Source organism: Ambystoma mexicanum, chromosome 4p (assembly GCF_040938575.1).
Source record: "Ambystoma mexicanum isolate Mex_15411 chromosome 4p, UKY_AmexF1_1, whole genome shotgun sequence".
Taxonomy (NCBI): Eukaryota; Metazoa; Chordata; class Amphibia; order Caudata; family Ambystomatidae; genus Ambystoma; species Ambystoma mexicanum.
Window position 1 is genome coordinate 174,039,954 of NC_090927.1, and position 20,869 is coordinate 174,060,822.

At 45.1% G+C, this 20,869-nt stretch overlaps 1 protein-coding gene across 2 annotated transcripts in view; it reads right to left on the bottom strand.

Annotated features, from left to right (window-relative positions):
* Positions 1–4,330: 4,330 nt before the first annotated feature.
* The window catches only part of LOC138453110 (brain and acute leukemia cytoplasmic protein-like), a 490,913-nt gene continuing 474,374 nt past the window's right edge, over positions 4,331–20,869 (bottom strand). For both annotated transcript variants that reach the window (XM_069605640.1, XM_069605639.1), the window contains exon 4: positions 4,331–7,977. In XM_069605640.1, coding sequence (XP_069461741.1) covers positions 7,825–7,977 — 153 coding nt within the window. In that variant the 3' untranslated portion in view covers positions 4,331–7,824. The remainder of the gene's footprint in view (positions 7,978–20,869) is intronic.

Below are 20,869 nucleotides of genomic sequence, written 5' to 3' on the forward strand. Positions count from 1 at the left end.
GGTGGAGTAGCTCTGATCTTTCCACAGTGGGTCCCTGCTTCTGTCATTCCTATGCAGGCCTATGCATCCTTTGAATGCCTGGTCTTCAGGCTCTCTACCTCTACTGGCCTCTCTCTGACTGTGCCCACCATCTACAGGCCACCGGGCCAGATCACCCTCTTCCTCTCAGAATGACCTTACCTCTCCTCTTCTCTCCTTGCCTCTACCTCTCATCTTTTCCTCCTCAGAGTCCTCAACATCCACCTGGATGCTTCTAAACCCTCCTCTGTTCTTTTCCACAACTTCTGCAATGCTCTCTCTGTCTCCATACTATCCTCTGGTCTGACACATTCTGCCCGATACACCTTAGATGTTCCCATCTTCACAGACATCCCCCTCTCTAATCCTCTCACCACTCCTCTCTCTTGGACTGACCACTGTCTGCTTTTCTCTCACCTGAAACTCTCTGTCCCTGAAGCAAAGCCCACCCCAGCACTGCCACCTACCGTTTAGGTCATTCAGCCCATGAAGCATGCGCCAGTGGATGCCTTTAACTCTACATTCTCTGCTGACTCACACTCTGAAATAGCCCTCTCTAACCTGCATCTTTCTATTTCCAACACTCTGGACATCCTTGCCCCTGTCATGAGAATCCTTCTGAATCCTACCTCCAAGTGCTGCTCTTGGTACGACTGTGCCCTGTAATGCTAGTGCAGGGTGTCTGAGAGGAAGTGGAGGGCTTTGGGCGCATCCTCTGACAAACTGACCTGCTGCCTGCTCCAAAGGCTATACAGACTCTATGTCCTATTTGAGAAGAGAGTTGACATCCAAGCCAGCGTCTCTGCAGCCTCTAAAAACACATCCATACTCTTTAAAATCTGCAAGGAGATGGGCAACTTCTGCAGTTTCCACCTCTCCTGTTCCCTCACAGACCATCTGTATGGCTCAGGATCCTCACTTCACCGCTAAACCTCAGGACATCCTGTCCTGGCTCTCCTCTTCCTTTCCCTCTCCCTCTCTCTGCCCCCTTTTGGCTGCCACTCCCTCTCCTCCTCCTTTCTCCTCTTTCTCTCTGAAAAAACCTGATGATGTTTCTAGACAAGTCTGATATATGAAAGTGTTGTCCAAACAGGTGTTCCCCTGCTCCTCCAGAACCATTAAGGACCACTTTGACATCCTCACTCCAGCCTTGGCCGATTTCTGCGATTAATCCTTCTTTGCTGGATCTTTCCCCTCTCCCCTCAAGCACTCCTTTGTACACCGCCTCCTTAAAAAGCTTTCTGCCAATCCTACCTGTCTGGCAAACTATCACCCGATCTCTATCACTCCTTTTCCTGGGCAAACTCCTTGAAAAGCTGGCCATCTCCCAGCTTACGCTCCACACTGAATCTTTTGATTGTCTCCATGGCCATCAGTCTGGCTTAAGAGCACCCAGAAGCATGTAAACTGCTCTCCTGAACACCTGTGAAGATCTGCTCTCTAATCCTGACTCCAGCCTCCCTTCTGTCCTCATCCTCCTTGACCTTTCCTCTACTTTTGACACAGTCAATCACACCATCCCCAGCAATCGACTCTGTGAGAACCTGAGCATCATGGATCAAGCCCTGGAGTGGTTGACCTCCTTCCTCCTGGACTGACCCTCCCAGGTCCAACTTAGGCACTTTCTCTCCACCACCTCTCTGTACACATGTGGTGTTCCGCAGGGCTCTATCCTCCCACCCTGTCTCTTCAATATCTACTTGGCCCCTTTGGCCCAAGTGATCTTCACCTTCCCCTCTAATTTTCTGTGTCATGCAGAAGAAACTCAGCTATCTTTCAGCCTCCCCCCAGTCTCATCTCCTCTCTCACTCATTCCTGGATTCAGGATTCATGATTGGTGCACTTCAAACGATATCTTCCTTAATGCCAGTAAGATGGAGATCCTTCTCATTGGGACCCCTGCTCCCGCTTTCCCTCTCTCGCTCTGGCTGCCCTCCTTGGGCCCTCTTCTTCCCCATCATGTGAGGCAAAAAACTTGGTGTCATCTTCAACTCCACTCTCTCCTTCTCTCCTCACATCACGCTACCAGCTGCACCTCCTCAGAGGTATTCTTCCCTTTGTCACCTTCCCCCAGAAGCTCACTGTCTCCAGAGCCTTGGTTCTCTCTAGGCTGGACTACTGCAACAGCCTCTTTCTAAATCCGCCTTTCTCTACTCTCCGCCCTCTACAACTAATCGAGAACAAGACTGCAAGACTTATCCTTGGACTCAAGCCCAGGGATTGTATCTTTCGAGCCCTGAAATCTCTCCACTGGCTCCCAGTGGCTGCAAGGATCAAGTTCAAGACCCTCTGCATCGTCCACAAGACTTTCTTTGGGCCGGGCATGCCCTACATCCAACTCTCTCTTCAAAACTACCTTCCTTCTCGAGCCCCTCACTCATCTACTGCCAACTCTCGGAGGGTCAGACGCTTGGGGTAGATCTCTCTCCCATGCGGGTACCTCCCTCTGCATTGCCTCCCTGCCCCTCTCAAACTTGAGCTGGACCACCTGAAGTTCCGGAAGCAGCTCAAGAACTTCCTTTTCTCCTCTGCTTTCTCTTTCTCTCTCCTCTGCTGACCTACCTGACGGCTGTGCCGACTGGTTCTTGGCTCAGATCAGAGTCTCACTGGGTAAAAGGCTCCCCCATGATCAGTCTCCTCTGCGCTGCTTCAAGGCCTACCACGCACTTAGGGACTGTAACTGTAACCTCTACAGTTCCCTGCCTCCTTGCACTTGTCCAGAGCCGCACTGTCCTGGCTGCACTTACTCAGAGCAAAGCTGCCCTGATTGCACCTCCCCTCCCCTTCCCGTGGCACTTTCCCCTCTCCTTCCCCCTGCACTTTGTGTTGTCACACTTGAACGATCTGAATGACACAAGGCCTAGAAATATTGTTTGCCTTGTCCTCCCTCTGTCTCCCCTCCCTTGTCTTGTCACGCCTAGAAACACTTGTGTACAGGCGCGTTATAAATGATTCATCAGGTTATCACTTTAGTGGACCATTTGATGACTGCAGGGTTTTTCATGGGCCAACAACTGGTGGTGATCAGGCTTATGAAGTTGAAGTGCAGCAAGGCCCCCAATAGCTGCAGTAGGGGGCACTACATAAGGCCCCTTGCAGATGGATCAATCCCCCAAGAACTATATTGTTTTGATGTGGGATGTGAATAGTTCTGACAGTTTTTAGGCCTTTGAGAGGTCTTCAGAACTGACAATCCTGGATATATCCTATGCTTTATTTCAGGAAGAGAGTATTCATTTTCGATTGGCTGGTTAGACCAAGGCACCATTTTCCTTAGGATTTTTCCACCGTTGGGTGCTCGAACTGCCGTTTAGGATTTTATACATGGAGGGGACAAATGATTTCAGACCCCATGAGGCAGGCACTCTATTCATAGCTGAAGACGTGCCTCGTTGGCTAGTTTATCCCTCTTCCACAGCATGCTGCATTACAGATATCATGGGCTTAGCTGTGTTTGAAGTCTCAATTTAGGAGCTCATTATGACGGAGGTGTTTCTGGCACTATGGCGCCCCCGGGAGGCGACGATGAGCATCATTTGACCTGCGCTTCTTCCTTTACCTGTTTTCACTGTTGCTTGGGGGATCTGGCTCTGTTTCTCCATAGATGAGGCAACTGTTGAAGACTTTAGGAATGGACTTCTTTCCAATCTCTGTAGTGTGAATTAAAATAATCAATTTCTGAGTGGCACCTGATGAGAAGTCAGAATTGAATAACAGAGCTCGAGGTGCAGAGTTAATCCCGTCCATGGTAAAGTATTGCAATTAGAAGCCAGTTTTCCGATTAGGTTCCTTGGAAGCCAAGCTTGGGCAAGCTTTCGTTTGTTCGTGGAGCTATTGTGCTCTTCCTTTCAGCAAACAAAAAGAGGAAAGGAGGTAAGAAGGTGCCAATTCATGGGCAATGTAAATACTGGAACACTTGGAATTTATTGGAAATTGAGCTACTGTTGGTTTGCACATAGAAAGAGTAGACAGCATTATTCTGCGTGACTGTGCCCTTTACAGAATTGTGACATTTATGTACAACTCTGGAAATCTCAGTTTTGGTGTAGTCTCAAAGACCGGATTGTTGTTCACTTTCCTTTGCTGGTAATTATTTATTATATTGCACAGTTTATGATATGTGGTGAAAAGTGAGAAGACCTGGTGTTTCTGTTCTTTCTTGGCTACTAATTGGCCAAGAAACCATTACATCCCGCTTTCCCACCCCTACTTTGGGTCTATTTGGATTAACAGAAGAGGCACCCTTCCTTCTCCCAAAGAACATGCGCGCTATAAATGTCCATAACATAACATATCAATAGGAGAGGAACTCTTTTACCCAAAACTTCCCTTCAAGGGAACATATTTATTTATTTATTCATTTACATGGCACCTTTGGCCCTTGGACAAAAAGGTGCAAATACAAACAATACAAACCCGGGACAAATAAGCAAAAGGCATCAACAAGCAGCAAATATAAGATAAAAGAGAATGAAATCCAACAACTAAACATGATGAATTAATAATAATAAGCACGCTGCTAAATGAGATTTTACTAACACGCACCGATGAACAGGTTCAGACTCTAATACACCAATGTAACTCTGGGCAAAGGGTGAAATTGTTTTTGTTTTTTACCTAAACCTGATTACCTGACCTGCAATCCTTATTAGTAATATCGCTAAATGATGCATTCACTTTTTTCAAGGGATCTAACCCGAAATTGGAATAAGCAGACACTCTCTGCAAAACTTAACTAAAGGGGAACTAGAGAAACCGAGGTAATATTAACATTATCCATGCTTTACTTCTTAACTTAAGAATGAGACCACATATGAACTACAAACTAACTTAGTCCTGTGCTCCTTTCTCTTGACCCTACATGTCCTCCCCATTTGCCTACCCATTTTTGTATGGCTTTTTATTTTTGTCTGGCTTTGCACTTTTTCTTGTTTCTGCTTTTCTTATTTTTGGACTGTTTGAATTTTTGTTTCTCCACAATCAAACATATCGAATTGTTTTAATTTGCATCACGTGTATGTATAATAATGTGAATTAACATAATGTTTCTGTTACTGTTTTTTTTTGTTACTGTTGACACTTATTTTCTCACCATATAATTGAATTTAGCCCTGATTTGAAAAAGGTCTACAAAGGGACCGAAACATGCGTCATTCTAAAGGGCGTTGCTTATTAAATCATATTTTTGAAATTGGGCGCAGTCTCACCCTGGTTGTTTTCTTCCATATTAGTATATGTATTGGGTTACCTTTTATTTTTCTTATTTAATAGGTTTAGTTTCTTAAGTTTTGTACCGTGTATACAATGGATCTAAGCAATTGCAAAACTACTTTTAACATAGAACAATATCTGCTTGACATGTACATTCTTGTAACGCGTGCATCTCTTGAACAGGACCCTAGAATGCTAGCGCTCTCTATGTAGAACAGCGCATATTGAACGCAAAGAGCCAATTTACTTGCAAACGTCTTAGGGAATCGAATAGTTCATTCCAGGTTTCAGTCAAGGGTAAGTCTGAGTATTTTCTTTCTGAATCGGCCCTAAGTGCATAGGGACAGCGAGCCTCTTGCTGTGTCTTCTTTGATATGATAGGTTTTGATGTGATATTTATAACACGCTCAATACCCAGAGGTTTCTAAGCAAGGACCCAGGGAACTTGAGGTGCTCCGTGTCGTCTTGCTCCCAAGGCAAGCACGTTGCCCCTGAGCTATCCTCCGGAGATCTGTTACAGGAGAGACACACAGAGACATTGGTTTAAGCATTTTATTTACAATATTATGCTGAAGAAGTCAGATAAGCCACAAGCAGAAAGCTCTCATGCGCCGTCCCCATGACCCTTTAAGAGTAAGTAATTTGTCATTTGTATAGCTCCTATATCCCATTGGTATGGCCTGAAAGCGCTGTTGGTGAACACCCTCGGGGGACCGTAGTTCAAGGTTTGGGAACATTGATCAGAAGGGTTTAGAAGGCGTGTGTGCATTTTGGCCCAGGCAAAGTAGTGTAGGGGTGGCCTGGTCCCTGGAATGAGAGATGTAGTGGTCCACTGAAAGTTCACACCTGATCCTTCTGGCACAGAGTCACATTTTAATATCATTATGGCATTTCACACTTATGAATGCAGAGCGTATCACAATAGATATAAGAATCACACAGGTGCAAACATGTACATTTCAGGCAAGTTGAGGCCTTCGCAGTCTGAAAGACAAGAGGTAAAGGTCAGTTGTCACAGTCAGCACAACGAAAACATAAGTAAGGCATGCTGTAAACTGTTTGAGATCACTTCCTGGAGGACGTAAAGCAAAACGGTTAGAGGGTTGGAACCGGAAGTGACGAATTTCAAAACGTGATGCAAAATCAGTGACTGATCCCATCGAAATATTTCACAGATTTCATAAATTGAAACTTTAAAAAACACGACCTTCACAGTTCAACTGAATGTCTGCTTCTGATTCTTTTAAATTGTAATTTTGTTGGTGTTGGCAGTGTTGTCATTTCACTAAAATCATAGTGACAGTGGAATTAACATCAGCAAAGACCTCGACTTGTCAATGAAAGTGCAGCAAGTGACCTCACGTGCTCTTTGACCCTCATCAGAAGGCATTGCATTTGTTAATTCAATGCATTGTTGGATACGTGATGCTGCAGCGTGTTCAATTGCATTGCTTGATAACAGTCACAGAGGCCCAGACACCAGGGCTTTAAGTGGGCCGGGGCCTGCCGGGGCTGGGCCCCGGCAGGCTCCGAAATTTCGTTTTGAGGCGGGGCCCTGCCGGGGCCCACTAATCTCCCCGGGAAACCCCGGCCACTACACGAAAAAGCATTTTTTTTCTACAGCCTGAAGCTCTCGCTCATGTGCGAGAGCTTCAGGCTTCAGAAAAAAATGCCTTTCAGCTATAATGGTGGCGCCGCACCTGCGAGGCATCCCTTTAATCAAGGGATGCACGTGGGCCGGCGCCACCATTATGGAGAAACGTGAGGCCGCTGGAAGCAGAGGGCTTTCTTTCTAAATACTGAAGCTCCCGCGGATTCGCGGGAGTTTCAGTCTTTAGGAAAAAGGCCTCTGCTTCCAGTGGCCTCACCCTTTCAGCCTTAATGGTGACGCTGCACCTCCCCAGCTGGCGAGGGGCAGCACCACCATTAAGGCTGAATCGGCGAGGCGCTGTCCCCTGCCAGGCAAGCCTATACAAAATAAATGCAGAGATCAGCACCCTCTCCCCCATAGGGGGGAGAGGGTGCTAATCTCTACAAAAGGCTGCCTGGCAGGGGTGCCAGTAGCCCATTGAGCCGGGGCTCGTCAAGGGGGCGTGGCCTAACGGCCCATCAAGACCCCGTTGTTAGGCCACGCCCCCTCGATGGGCCCCGGCTCGATTTCTAGGGCCACTTAAGGCACTGCCAGACACACAAACCTGAAACAGCTGGAGGAATGCACACTTTAAAGAGATTACTACTAAATTTGACGAACTCTCATGAGGTGGCAAAGCTGTAATAAAGGGGAAGTTCCAAGCACTATTCCTAAGTACCCACACAGCACTATGGAACGGATCTCTGTATTTTGATGTATGTAATTGCTCAGTCTTCTGACAATGGAATCATGCACACAAAGTGGGCACACAACATTGTCATTGGAGAAAATGCCACTTATTTCAAAAATCCTTCTAAGGTGACCTTCACAGAATCAGAAAAAGGATAACAACACACTTAAATAGCATATATAAAACATATCAAAGCTGGGAGAGGTGTCTTCACCCGTCTAGTCCTCATTCCCAATGCTGTTTCCATAAGCGACACCCCAGAAAGTTCAGCGCCCTATTCTGTGGGTTTGTCCGCAGCCGGCTTCGTCAGCTCTAGGGTTGTCCGCGATGTCTCCAAGACTTTCCCCGAGTTGTCAATCTGTTGAATGCTCTGGGTCACTGTGATGGTGACCTGCTTCCTGGCCATCCGATTGGATTGCCATTTAGTCTGTGGAAGAGCAGAAGACAAAGTTAGCAGGTACTGTACGGGACATCAACACTCAGTAGACCTTATAGACAACCTCTGAGTCAATCACCAGAATGCTCAGACCACTACCTATTCAGGGCTGCCTTTATCAATTGCATCGACTTTGTAACTTTTGTAAACAGTCACTTTTGTAAAGGTTTCTTGAAAACCAAGAAAAATAAATAAATAAATAAAATTGCATCAACTTCAGATTTCAGATGCCCAGCCTCTGATTGGCTGCCTACTTATAGGCAGATTGAATGTAAGGTCTTGAATGCCTGCATGACCATGCGCCATAATACGGGTCTAGTGCAATTCTTCCAAACATTCCCCTCAGGACCCTGCATTCCGCGGCATGAAATGATTTGGGTTTCCATGTGGCCAAGCAAAATACCAGCAGCGACAGTGTTTTTTTTTCAGTGGTCACTGGCTGCAATTTCATTCACTTGAATCGCTGTCAGCATTTAAGAATGAAACAAAGACTCACCATTTTAACTGAGCCATGAATACATTCCTACTTCTTGCGTTTTGAGGCCAACAGGCAATTTTGTTTGCTTGGCTGTCTTATGTAATTGACACATTATGGACACAATAAACCAAATCAAAACAAGTTAAACATAGGGGGATGACCTAATATAAATATGCCCCATACGCTCAGCAAGTACCTATCTCCAGCGTTGGATTGTCTCCCGGCCTGACGACGGGACTATTCAAAGCATGTGAATCTATGAAAGATACCAATGCCGGAGAACTGGAATTACGGGTACGTAACTTACTCTGTATCATGCTCTCGGACAGCCCGTGCCACATGTATTTATAACCGTATTGCTATTGGGAGGGGTTATTGAGTGCATGGGATAATTTCCAGTTCCAAAGTATTGCCCTTTGCTTAAACTTAGGCAGTAACTTGGGTGGCGAGGGGTTACGGCAGCACGCCTGAGACAATGATCCATCCCAAAGTATATGGGGCTTCATCACAGCACACTTAAGAGAGGAAATGTTGAGGGTTTCTTAATAATAGTGTAGGCCCTCTCTAACATCTTGGTAGCTAAGCTAAGCATCAAATTCCTCCTGTACTGAGAGACCCCCGGCCGGCCCATAGAGTCAGGGTTTGCTCTGCAGTACTTTAAGACAAGACAGCTGTACCTTGAGATGGATGGGGGTGCAGGTCTTCTTACTCCAACACCAATCAATAAGAACAACTCAGTGGTTTGGCAAAGGGGAGTCCGTTTAATGACAAGTGCAAAAAACGGGGAAACATGGAAATCAACAGTGATGCGATAGCCCGTCTCGCTTCAACTCCAGAGAACTTCATACAAACAGTAACATTTATACCCAAAACTCATCATCATTGATGTGTAATACTCAAAAGTTAACATGCAATTCTTTTGGTTGGGAAAGGGTAACTTTACTATAGGTACTTTATCTGTATATGGTAACAGAGTGAGCGGATTGGATAAACGCTATCAGGTGGGCCTCTAAGCCCTTCCTTCTAACATTCCTCTTGTAGACGTCACTAAGAGTACGACGTCTCATTGGTTCTACTATCTATAGGACCCTAGATTATTTGGTCCATTGTGATTGGGTTGGCTTCAACCCAATGCATAAATCTCCACTTCACTTAGCAGCACGCAGAATGGTCAGCCAGATGCAGGATGCCCCAAGATTCACCCGGCCTCCTTTCCATCAATCATTACTTCAGTGGCTATGTGTCAATTAGTTGGCTGTGGTCGGCCTCGAAACTGTATCTTCTTGTCAGAAAAAAGTTATGATATCTCTGTCTGGGCGACAGGTGTGAACCTGTGCCTCTTCTTGCTCGGATGGTCACGTGCTGCTCACACCGTGAATCTGCCTAGTTTTCTTTCTATTTGCGCATTTAATTCTTGTTCGGCTTGCCACCTGCCTGGGCCTCCTTATCTCGGCCTTTCTGGGATAGGGGGGTCATTATGAGTTTGTAGGTAGCCATGGTGCTATTAGCACCATGGCTGCCTCCAAAGTCGTGTCCGGGTTCTCTGAATGGGGACTTACTGGGTCATTCCAACCTTGGAGGATTCGGTAAGTCCCCATTCAAAAAACCCTTCCCCATTCCCATTCGAGCCCCCATAGGGCTCAATGGGAATGGGGAGGGAGCTGATAACGGGCCAGTAAATAGCGCACCCGTTATTAGCTCCCTGGTCCCTTAGCGGCTCCTGCTAAGGACGGCTGTTTTTACCAGCTGGCCTTAGTGGGACCCGCTAAGGGACCTCGGAATGCGGCAGTAAGGGGTTAACGGCACCAGCATTATTACCGGCGTCGTTAACCCCTTACCGCCGCTCTCGTAATAAGGCCCAGGCTGTTCTGTTCTTAAGTTTTGATTCCACAAAGCTACTGTTCGCTCCTTCTATTGGTCTGACCTTGGCTCCCCAGGCACGAGTTACTCTTTCTAAGTTTCGATTCAGCCATCTCTTCTCGTTTTAGCTGAAATATGAATCCTGTCCCGTTTGACCTCTAGTTACCTGAGTTAATTCTGCTTTTGTGTAAAGTGGACTTGCACTTGTATAGTGTGCTTCGTTGAGGTAGATATGTATAGGTGGTGCTTGCCGCAGTCTATCTTCTACTAAACATAGCAAACTGCACTGTTTTCTTAGCTTCTTGCGGTTCCAAGCATATGTACAGGCGTTAGCTGGTTGAATATCTTCATCCTGTTTATGGCTTAAGTTTCTTTATTTTTCAACATCGTCTCTCCTTCTAATTTCACAATATCCTTATTCATGGCGTGTCGTCTCTGTGTGTCATCTTTTGGTTGTCGTTTCTTTTTTATCTGTGAGTCTGTCCCGGCTCTCGTGACGTCACCATTCGTCTTCAATTAAGGCCTTTTGCGTTTCTTCCGGGACAGTGTTTAAGCAATATTCATTTCGTTTCATTTGCTGGTAGGGTTTTCTCAATGGATACCTTACTGTCCATGGTTGTCTGGTTATTGGTACTTCAGTAGGTATTATTCGCCTGCCCTACTGCAGCTCTCTGCTGGTTTATTTGCTCATCATACGTCACATATCCCGGTGTGAAAATTTCTGGTACTTCAAAATGGGTGGTTGGCGTGCAGGCCTCACTCGGAACCTCCTCTACACTCCCCCCTCTGGTCGAGTCATCGACCACTTCTGCTTCCTCTTTTGGATTCACCTTACTTGGTTCTTCTGTATTCATTTCATCTTCATCTTCTGGGTTTGTACATGATGGTCTGAAGAAGTGTCTCTTTGGGGTTCATATTTATATCACTCCTCTCAGGTTTCCTGTTGTGCTTACATGTTCGTCTTTGTTCCATGTCATTAGCTGACATTTTCCTTTTGGGCTGCAATAAATCCATTTTCCCACATAATTTCTGCGTTTCCTGGGTTAAAGAAACTTCTTGTCTTCTGGTGCGTGTTTACTAGCCTTCACAAAGTCTCTTATTTCTTCATCAGTCAGATCTCTGGGCTTCCATCCTGGTTTGACATCAATCATGATCTTCATCCCTATGGCTTTCTTCGCAGTTTTCTGGCAATGCGAGATTATTATCTTGATAACGCAAACTTCTAGTAATATCATCACTAGCAAGGCTCCTAAGAATTTGAATGCATCCGCCATCCATTGTGAACCCATGAAAACATTGATCCAAACCAGCTGTCATTATCAACTTCATCAGTTTCATTGATCATCTGGTTCTGCAGGTTTGTCAGCATACCTATAGCTGCTGTTAAAGTTCCATTTTCCTTGTTGTGAGAAGGGTAAATGTGCAACATGATTCTCCTATTTTTGCACAAACTCCTCCATCCATAGCTGTGATCATGTCAAGTACATATCTGTTTTGGAGAGTCATCAGTCGGAAGGCTCTTAACTCTTCCTTGCTCGCATTGAATCCTTTTATTGTTGTGTTGATGGTTTGCAGTAACTCCCATCTGGTTATCTGCAACCATTTAGTATTTGCTCCAACTTGGAATCTTGGCATTAAGATTGTCGTGAACACTGATGGGGTGAGGCTAAACAGCCTGTGTTCATATGGGATTTCATGAAATGCTTCTTCTGATTTGGCAGAAAGTAATTTTCTCTCTTCATTCGGGTTAGCAGTTCCACAGATCTCCTCTTCCTCATGTGGGCATCTGCTTTCGGGAAACTGTCAATGTTCAGGTCGCTTTTCAGGATTACTAATGCTGGCACGTGGACATTCACTAATGTGCATATACCTCCCCAGTTTTTCAGAAGTCTGATGTCTGCTTTGGATCCGCATGCCCAATAATGATCCATAATTACTGCAGTCACATGAGTCATCCCAGGAGCTTCAAAAATGTGTCCACAGTTCTGATTCTCTCCCATCTTCCTTGTGCCATTGTTCCTGAAGCACAACTTTGGGCTTTCTAGTGGCACTATCTGCAAGGGTCCTCCTCTGTCTTCGACCCATGTCAGTAATTGTGTAAGTTTTGGCCATAGTGGTTTGCACAGTCTCTGTGAGTGTTCTAATGCTTCCTTGCAGGCTCCAAGGACCCTCCATGCTCGGCAGATCACTAGTCCTTCTTCCCATCCGTTTGGTGAAAGCACTGTTCCCCAAATCTGCATTTGGCCTCTGTCTTTCCAAATTTGAGCCTCTTCTGGAGATTTTCCTTGGACATTTAGTCTCGGGTTTATTACCCATTTTATTCCTGCTCCTTTAACTTCGGGTTTCTCGTACCTGATCACGAGATTTCTAGTATGGGCTCTATTTCTCGTCTTAATGTCCTGGACATAATCATCTTCATCGGGATAAGCTGTTTTAGTTGCCCATATCAATGAGGCATTACTTCCCATGAACTGGCCTCTGGTGTTGCACATTGCTATGTGTGAGAGACAGTGTGCTGTCGGGACATCGATTTCTACATTCACGAAGACCTTGGATTTCCCCATGGTGTATGGTAGAAGTTCACAAACAAAGCATTCTACTTCTGAATTTCATCTTCCAACTTCTTTCATGTGCTGGTACCAAATGTTGATTCCTAGATGTGCTGTGCTGTCCAGGTAGTCGTTTAGTTCATTATTATCTTCATGCATGCTTCTCTTGATTCTTACGGTTTTCCTGTAGTTTTCTATAACTACATCTCTGAATGCCTCTGTATGGCTTTTTCTAGCTGGAGGATGTTCAGGTATCCTGGTCCATGGTGCAGGCCTCTTCATCTGCGCCGTTTCAGTGGACAAGAGTCTGGCAGCTCTTTCTGGGTCCTCATGCATCTTTTCTCTGCTGCTTGCAAATGCCCATGCCAACCAGCCTGACACTGGTCCTGTATTGCAGACTTGGTACTTGTCCCTTGTGTTAGAACATGTGTGCTGGGTAATACAGTCTTTGTTGTTTTGTTCTTCAGCTCCTCTTGTCGTTTCCTCACTCTGGCTATCTATGGGAATAGTAAGTCTACTAACATTTGGGTCCTTGCAGAGAGTTTTTCTGAGGCCGCTTCGGTTAAGTGTTTCTGATATGACTGCTTCTGTTGGTCTTTCTCTTAATTCTTCTTGTTTTCTCCCACTACCTTCTGTGAAAGTTCTTATGGCAGGCAGTCTCATCTCCTCTGGTCCTTTCCTTTGTGGTTCTGCGATTATTGATACTAGGCCTGTTTCGTGTGCATTCAGTGTGCGTGTGCATGTAGTTGTCAGTGTTTTTCTTCATTCATTTCATGCTGACCCTGTCTCCGGCGTTCCTGCTCATTCGTTACCATAAGTCTGTTCATATCACTATTAATCACGTTCATTTCAAGTTCATTTACTCTACTATCAGATTTTCAGGGGACTGGAATAACTATATAGGGTCTGGGTGCTCTTGTGGGTTTCATGTGTGTATCATCAGGGGGGTGCACTGAAACTGGAACACTCTATGCACCAATAAAAAAATGCAGTTCTGATCGTTAATGACAGAAAAATAATGACAATTATAATACATGAGTACATTATGCCCTTTTAGGTCAGGCGACAGCATTTTCTTCCAGAGAAGCGGGGGTGCCTCTCTGCTTGTGGGAGGACCAGGTTGCTGCTCTTGTCCCCTATCTCGATCATTCATCAAATGTCAATGTTATTGTTACCCAACCCAATATCGTTCTTCGAGTTCTGTGTCAAAAGTTTCAGGTGCTTCACAAGTGTCCCCCCTCTTGCGAGTGACAATTGTCTCTGAATGCAGGATACAGTTCTTTTGCAAGACTATGGGAAAAATAGATTATAATAATACTTTGGTGAGTCACTTTTACTGTGCATGTTAAAAATACGTGAGCTCCCATTCCACCCCTCAAATCTGCTTCAGTCCTGAGGACATGTTGGACACTGATCAGTATGAAGAAATAGGGAAAAATGACAACAAATATAACAAATAAAGTTCTTGACTCTGCTCCCTCGATCTGTTCCTCTGTGGAAAGTTTCACAATCTTCACCTAAGGATTCGATGGAGATTGGAAATGTTGATTTGAGCTATAATACCATGCAAGAGCATGTTTAGCTGAGTACATTTTACTGGATCTCTGAGGAATGTAAGTACGTCAACGTTGATTGGTCTTCCCACTAGCTCTGGAAAATCTTCAATAAGGTGAAAGAAGATGTTGTATGCCAATCTGCTGTCTTCTAGTGACAAGGACATCTGTTCTGTATTTGTTACGATTCAGGATCATATGTTTTTCCCTGGATGTAAACAATGTTTGCACTGTCCGGTCGTATGTAGTGCAACCAAAATTATTATTTTATTTAAAAAATGGCTTAAATGTTCAGTATTTGCTGGGTCACGAAGAAATGTTGGTGTATCTGTCGTTCTTCCGACAATGGTTGGACAGTCTTCGATTATGCGAAAGAAAAGTGTATTGATAAGCTCATCTATTTCTGCCTGTGTTGGGAGCATTGGATTCTTCCTCACTGTACTCTGGGAGTATAATAAACTGTTCGGCAATGACAGTAAGCAGTTGTCTAATATTTATAAGTTTTCAGGATTTTGGAGAAAGTCTGTGACATTGGTGATCCTCCCTACAAATGACGGGTACGATCTTAGCAGTAGGTTGAAATAGTTGACCATGTCCTTTGTGATGTCTCTACTGTGGGACACAATAAGTCCTTCCAAATTAAGTCTTGGTTTTGAATGAATCGGGATACTGTATCTGTTTCCAATGTAAATATCCTCGGTCAAAATTTGTCATAGTCTCTTTTTTTTCATCTAGGCTTAAGTGTGTCTCAGTTCAAAGTTCAAATCAACAAAACATGTTGTGGCTTATACGCACAATATTCTTCTTCACCCTGCAACTTAGGATGCACAGAGTGTCCGTTTTTATGTCCTTATCCCCTTTTTTGCTTAGAGGAAGTGTCCAAGTTAAGCCACAACTTGCAAAAAGTTCTTTGTCTTTACTTTGCTGGTCATGCGTCCTTCTTCCACATCATGGATCTCGTCTGCACGTGCTGTGGTTCTTCATGGTGGGTTGCAGGCAGGGGGCTTCCTCCGATATGGCTTAATATCAACCAGGAAGATCCAAGCTCTTCTTCCTTGTAGCTTGACAGCAGAAGGAGTAACGTCTTCAACTGTGAACGGTCCGTTGAACCTTGGTTCGTCACACTTTTTCCTTGTGTGATTCCTCACAAGGATGGCGTGTCTAGAGAAGATGAGTGGAACATGTAGACCTTGAAATTAGTCTGATGTAGTGTCTCCTTCTGTGTTCTGTGCTGCACTGCACCCTTTTTGTCGTTGCTGCAGCTGGTCTGAAATTACAGTAAGGCAAGATGTCATGCAGTTCAGATAGTGTTGCATTTCAGACCCTAAAACCTCTCCTGTAGACTGAGCATCACATCTAGCTCTCGTGGTGTGAGGGGAGTTCTCATTCTTCTTCCTGTGGCTATCTCGTGTGGCGTAAGATGATGGTTGGAGCCAGGTTGGTTCCGAGGAAGCATACAGTGCCAGTGGAAGGCAGTGCCACCATCCCCTCTTTAGAGTAAGCTTCAACTTGGCTATTCTCTCATTCAACAAGCCGTTGAGCTTCTCACAGATCCCATTACCTTGTGGATGATACACCGACGAGAACGTGTGCTTTATACCACGCAGCAAGTTAATCTGCTCGAACACTCCATTAACAAAATGATGGCCATTATCTGATCTCATGACTTCACACACCCCCCACCTGGGGAATACTTCCCTCACTAAGAATTTGGCCGCACAGGTAGAGTTTGGGTGTTTACATGTACCTGCCTCTATCCATCTAGAGAATGGACACACCACAACAATTAAGTATCTGTACCCGTTACATACTTGAATCATGTCAACGTAATCAACATGCAAGTGCTGAAAAGGCCCATTTGGCCTGGGGATGACTCATCCCATTACTTTTAATTTGTGCCCAGTGGTGAATTGCTGGCAGATTATGCAGTTCACTATAAAGAATGCAACTTGCTCAGCTAAATTCGGTATGAACCAGTCTTCCACGAGTGTTGCTGCTAGATTCTCTTTTGTCATATGCGCTGGTTAATGTAGTAGCTCCAGCTCTATTTTTAATAGGGCTATAGGCATTACTGGTTTACCAGTGCTGTTTTGTCGACATAAGCTGTCAGAGGGATTTAAGGAACACCCTTGACGTTTTCACAGGTTTTTCTCTTCCTGCGGTGCCTCCCCTTGGAGCTCAATTAACTGTGTTTGCCCCAAATTGTTGTAACCCTCAGGTGCGGTTTGTGTAAGCATCATTAGTCCATTGGTATAGATAGCTTCCGCTCATAACCGTCTCACTTTTGGATGCCATATGCTTGGCTTCCGTGTCCGCTGCGTGATTTCCTCGTGAGATAAAATCTGTCCCTTTGGTGTTGGCGGCGCATTTCACGACCGCTATGCCCACAGGGAGCTGTAGTGCCTTAATCAGCCTGTCCAATAAGGCTGTGTGCTGCACTGGCGTGCCGTCCACTCAGACGTAGCCCCTACTTCTCCAGCGCGCTAAGCCTGCATGCACTGTTGACGTCACATAGGCGGAGTCACTATATACTGTCACTTTCTGGTCTGCGTGATTCTCAATGGCGAGTATCAACACCAATAATTCTGCAGCATGTGCTGAATAATGAGATGGTATTCTTGCACTAAGAAGCACTTGAAACTTTCCATTCACTGTGTGCTTTATCACAGCAACACCTCTGTATCTTTGCCCATTACTTTGTTTGATTTCGAAGACCCGTCAATAAAGACGATCTCTCCTCCTGCCAAGGCATTTTCTTTTATCCTGGGAATTTCATCATAGAATTCTTCATAATTCGTGCAGTCATGTATCGGCTCTCCTTCAGTGACTGGCTCTGCTATAAACATAGCTGGGTTCACTATCTTACATCGGATTATTTTAATCGATGTGTTTGATATGATCACTTCATAAGCAGAAGCTCTCTGAGATGTCAATGTGCCCTTTGGTTTCTCTAGAATGGCAAATAATGAGTGCTCGACGTACAACGTCATGGAGCATCCCATTAGAATGGTTGTCGCCTTCGCTATGGCGAACGCTGCGGCAGCTAAACTTTTTTTCGCATGGGAAGTGGCCACTCATTACTGGGTCCAGATTCCCACTGTAGTATGCTAGGGGCTTGCATCCCAAGGAGGTTCTTTGAGCGAGCACTGCCGTCATGACGTTGCCATCTGTGTGTGAAAACAGGAAAAATTACTCTGCATAATTGGGAATTCCGAGAACTGGAGCTGTGCAAATCCCTCTCTTGAGTTCAGCAAACCCTTTCTCCATGGCTTTCTTTTGTCACTTGGGCCTTCTTTAGGGCCTGAAGTAAAGGCTTAGTACAAGAGCTGTAATCGAAAACCCATGCCCTAACATAGTTGCCTAGACCTAGAAAGCTCTGCATTTGCTTTATCGTGTGTGGCTTAGCCGTGTTCAATATGGCTTCAGCCCTTTCTGGGGTCACTTTCTTGCCTTCATGTGAGATCAGCTGGCCTATGTACAGCACTTCCTGTTGACAATATTGTAACTTTTCCTTGTCAACTTTATAACCTTTCTCAGCCAGTATAGTCAGTAGCTGAACAGAATCGTGCCTGCATTGCTCTTCTGTTGTGCTGCAAATTAGGATGTTATCCACATATTGTAAGACGACACTTTCTAGTGCAATATTGCTCAAATCTATCTGCAGGACTCTTTTGAAAATAGACGGTGACTCACAGTATCCCTGTGGCAGCCTCGTGCTTTTAAGACGCATTTTTCTGAATGTGAATGACGTCAGATCTTGTGAGTCACGGTGGAACGGGATTGAGAAAAATGAATTTTTCAATTCAATCACTGTGAAATGTTTTGCCTCAATGGGTATATTACATAGAATTGTAGCTGGGTTAGGGACTAAAGGGAACTCAGCCTCAACATTATCATTTATTGGGCATAAATCCTGAATTAGACGCCAAGACCCTCCCTTTGATTTTTTGACAGGATACACTGACGTTTTACATGGTGACTCTGACGTCACTAAGATGCCTTGGTCCATCATGGCAGAAATTGTCTTAGAAATCCCTTCATCTGCCTCTCTGGACATGCGATATTCTCAGGCAATTGGTAGAATTGCTCCTGGTTTTGTTTAATTTTCACTTCTCCCACCCCCTTCAAGAGGCCTACATCATAGGGTCCTGTAGTCCACACTGAGACAGGCACTTTAGCTATATCTTCATCAAAATATTCAGGACGTTTTTGTGCCAACAAGATACTCTGTGGTACTTCTCTCTTAATCGTCTTTACCAGAAAGGTGAGGCTTATTTCTGCCATTGTCTCTCCCATTTCTGCTTGTTCTTCAAACAGAACATCATCGTCAGTCACTCAATATCCTTTTTCAATGGCGATAATCGTGCACATTATCTGCCTCCATCATCGTAACCGTCAACCAACATCACATTTCCTCGCACTGCAGCTGTGTGTATCATCAAGGGAAATATCTGTCCCTCCTCCTCATGCATCGATCCTAGGTCTGAATAGGAACTCATCAGGGGCTCTCAAGGTTTTGTCTGCAAGGCCTGGCAATCCTGCCATCAGCACACGCATGCCATATGCAAAACTTTCTGGCTCCAATGGTATGGCCCTCATGGCTATGTGTCCTGAGTAGGCTCTAATCAATTCACATACATTTAAGTAGTGCATTCCTGGAGTGGAGCATACTATGCCCTCCTCCGTGAATGAAATTTTCATGTTCAGCTTTGTCATTAGGTCTCGACCCAAAATGTTTACTGGGGTCTGACTCGAATGCAATAAAGGTACATTCATTTTGCACTCTCCTATGGAGACTGGGAGTGTGTTTGTAAAGGGAACTCTACTTTGAGCTCCTGTAAAACTCTGAGTATCTATGGCATCGCCGGACAAGGAAAACTTGCCTTCACGTATGCACGAGCGTGTTGCACCCATGTCTACTAGGAAGAAATATTCTTTACTCCCTATAATGACATCCACCCTAGGTTCCCTATGAGGGTCTGGTGTCACTGATAGGATAGAGCACATCAGGGTTCCCAGTGAGCTGTCCTAGTTCATATACAAGTTTGGCCCATTGTGCAATTGTGGATTTTCCCCATTCCCATTGTTACTTCCCCTTCCAGGGTTCTGGGTCTGCCCTGTGCTCATCGTGTGTGACACTTGCAACGGTGCCTGTTGGGTTTGTCTTTGTGGAAAACTGCCCATGCTCTGAGGTTGCACTCATTGTTGCGCTCCATGGCGCTTGTTGATTCTGGGCAACGCCCTGTTGTAAAACTGCAGGTGGACTTGCCGTGCCTGCTCCCATTTCTTCGTTCTGCATCATGCCTTGGTTTCTGCATGTGTGTGCCAAATGCCCCGTCATTCCACACAGCCAACATACTGGCGGTGGTCGGATTATTTGCCCATTTGATATATCAGGGTTACCATTTTTCATATTTTGAAAGCCTCCTTGATTATTTTGGAAACCTCCCTGATTGCTCTGCCATCCTCTTCCTCTAAATTCTCTTCCCCGTGGGTAAAACCCTATGTTACCCTGGTTATTCTGTTGTGGACTAGCCACCTGCTGCATGCTTTGTTCAGCTGTGGTAGTTAGCATGGCTCCCTCAAGAGCATACTTTGATAGCTTCTTCTGCACCAATTTCGCTTCCTCACCCTTTCAAGATGCCTCCTTTTTGCGATTCTTTTCCTGCAGCAGTCTGCAATAATGTGCGATAGTCAACTGTATTTCAGCCCAAGGTTTAGCCTCAACTCCTACCAATTTCTTGAGTTGTTTCTGCACTGGTTCTGGGAAGCCTTGGCACAATATATGGTAAAACACAGGTATTGATTTTGTCCACGATTCATGCGTTTCGAGCACCCACGCGTCTTGGAAATTCTGTATATAAATGAATGGATCTTCAGAATCCTTCATTTTTCAAGTCATTATAGCTCCCATATCGGATGTATCTGGGTAAAGTACTCATAGCACTTTCAATACTGCTGCTCTACAATTGTTAAATGCTGCTACGTCATGCGCAGTATTGATTGTGTTTACGCTAGGGTAGCCTGCTCGTGCCCACACATCATCTGCTCTTTCACCAAGTATGGCGATTAAGAGGCCCTTAATGTCCCCTATAGCTAACGTGTTTCCTCCTGTCATTTTTTCTAACTCATCTATCCACTTTCTGGCTCCCGATGTCAGCATTGGAAGCTTGTTTTTCAAGTTTTCTCGATCCATGTGTGACCATGGAATATATTGTGGTCTTACTCCCCGCTTCTCTAGTAGCGGAAATTGGAATACCTAGCCCTTTTTCTCTTCTCTCATTGTTCTGCTGTGTATTGCACGGGTGATATTCCTGCATCACCGTCTGCCTGGCAATGTGCTTAGTCTGTCTACATAGGGTGGTGACGACACCCCCCTCTGGCCCTGATATATTCCTTCATGTCAGTCAGACTGCGTGGCCGACTCTGATGCCCTTGGTGCA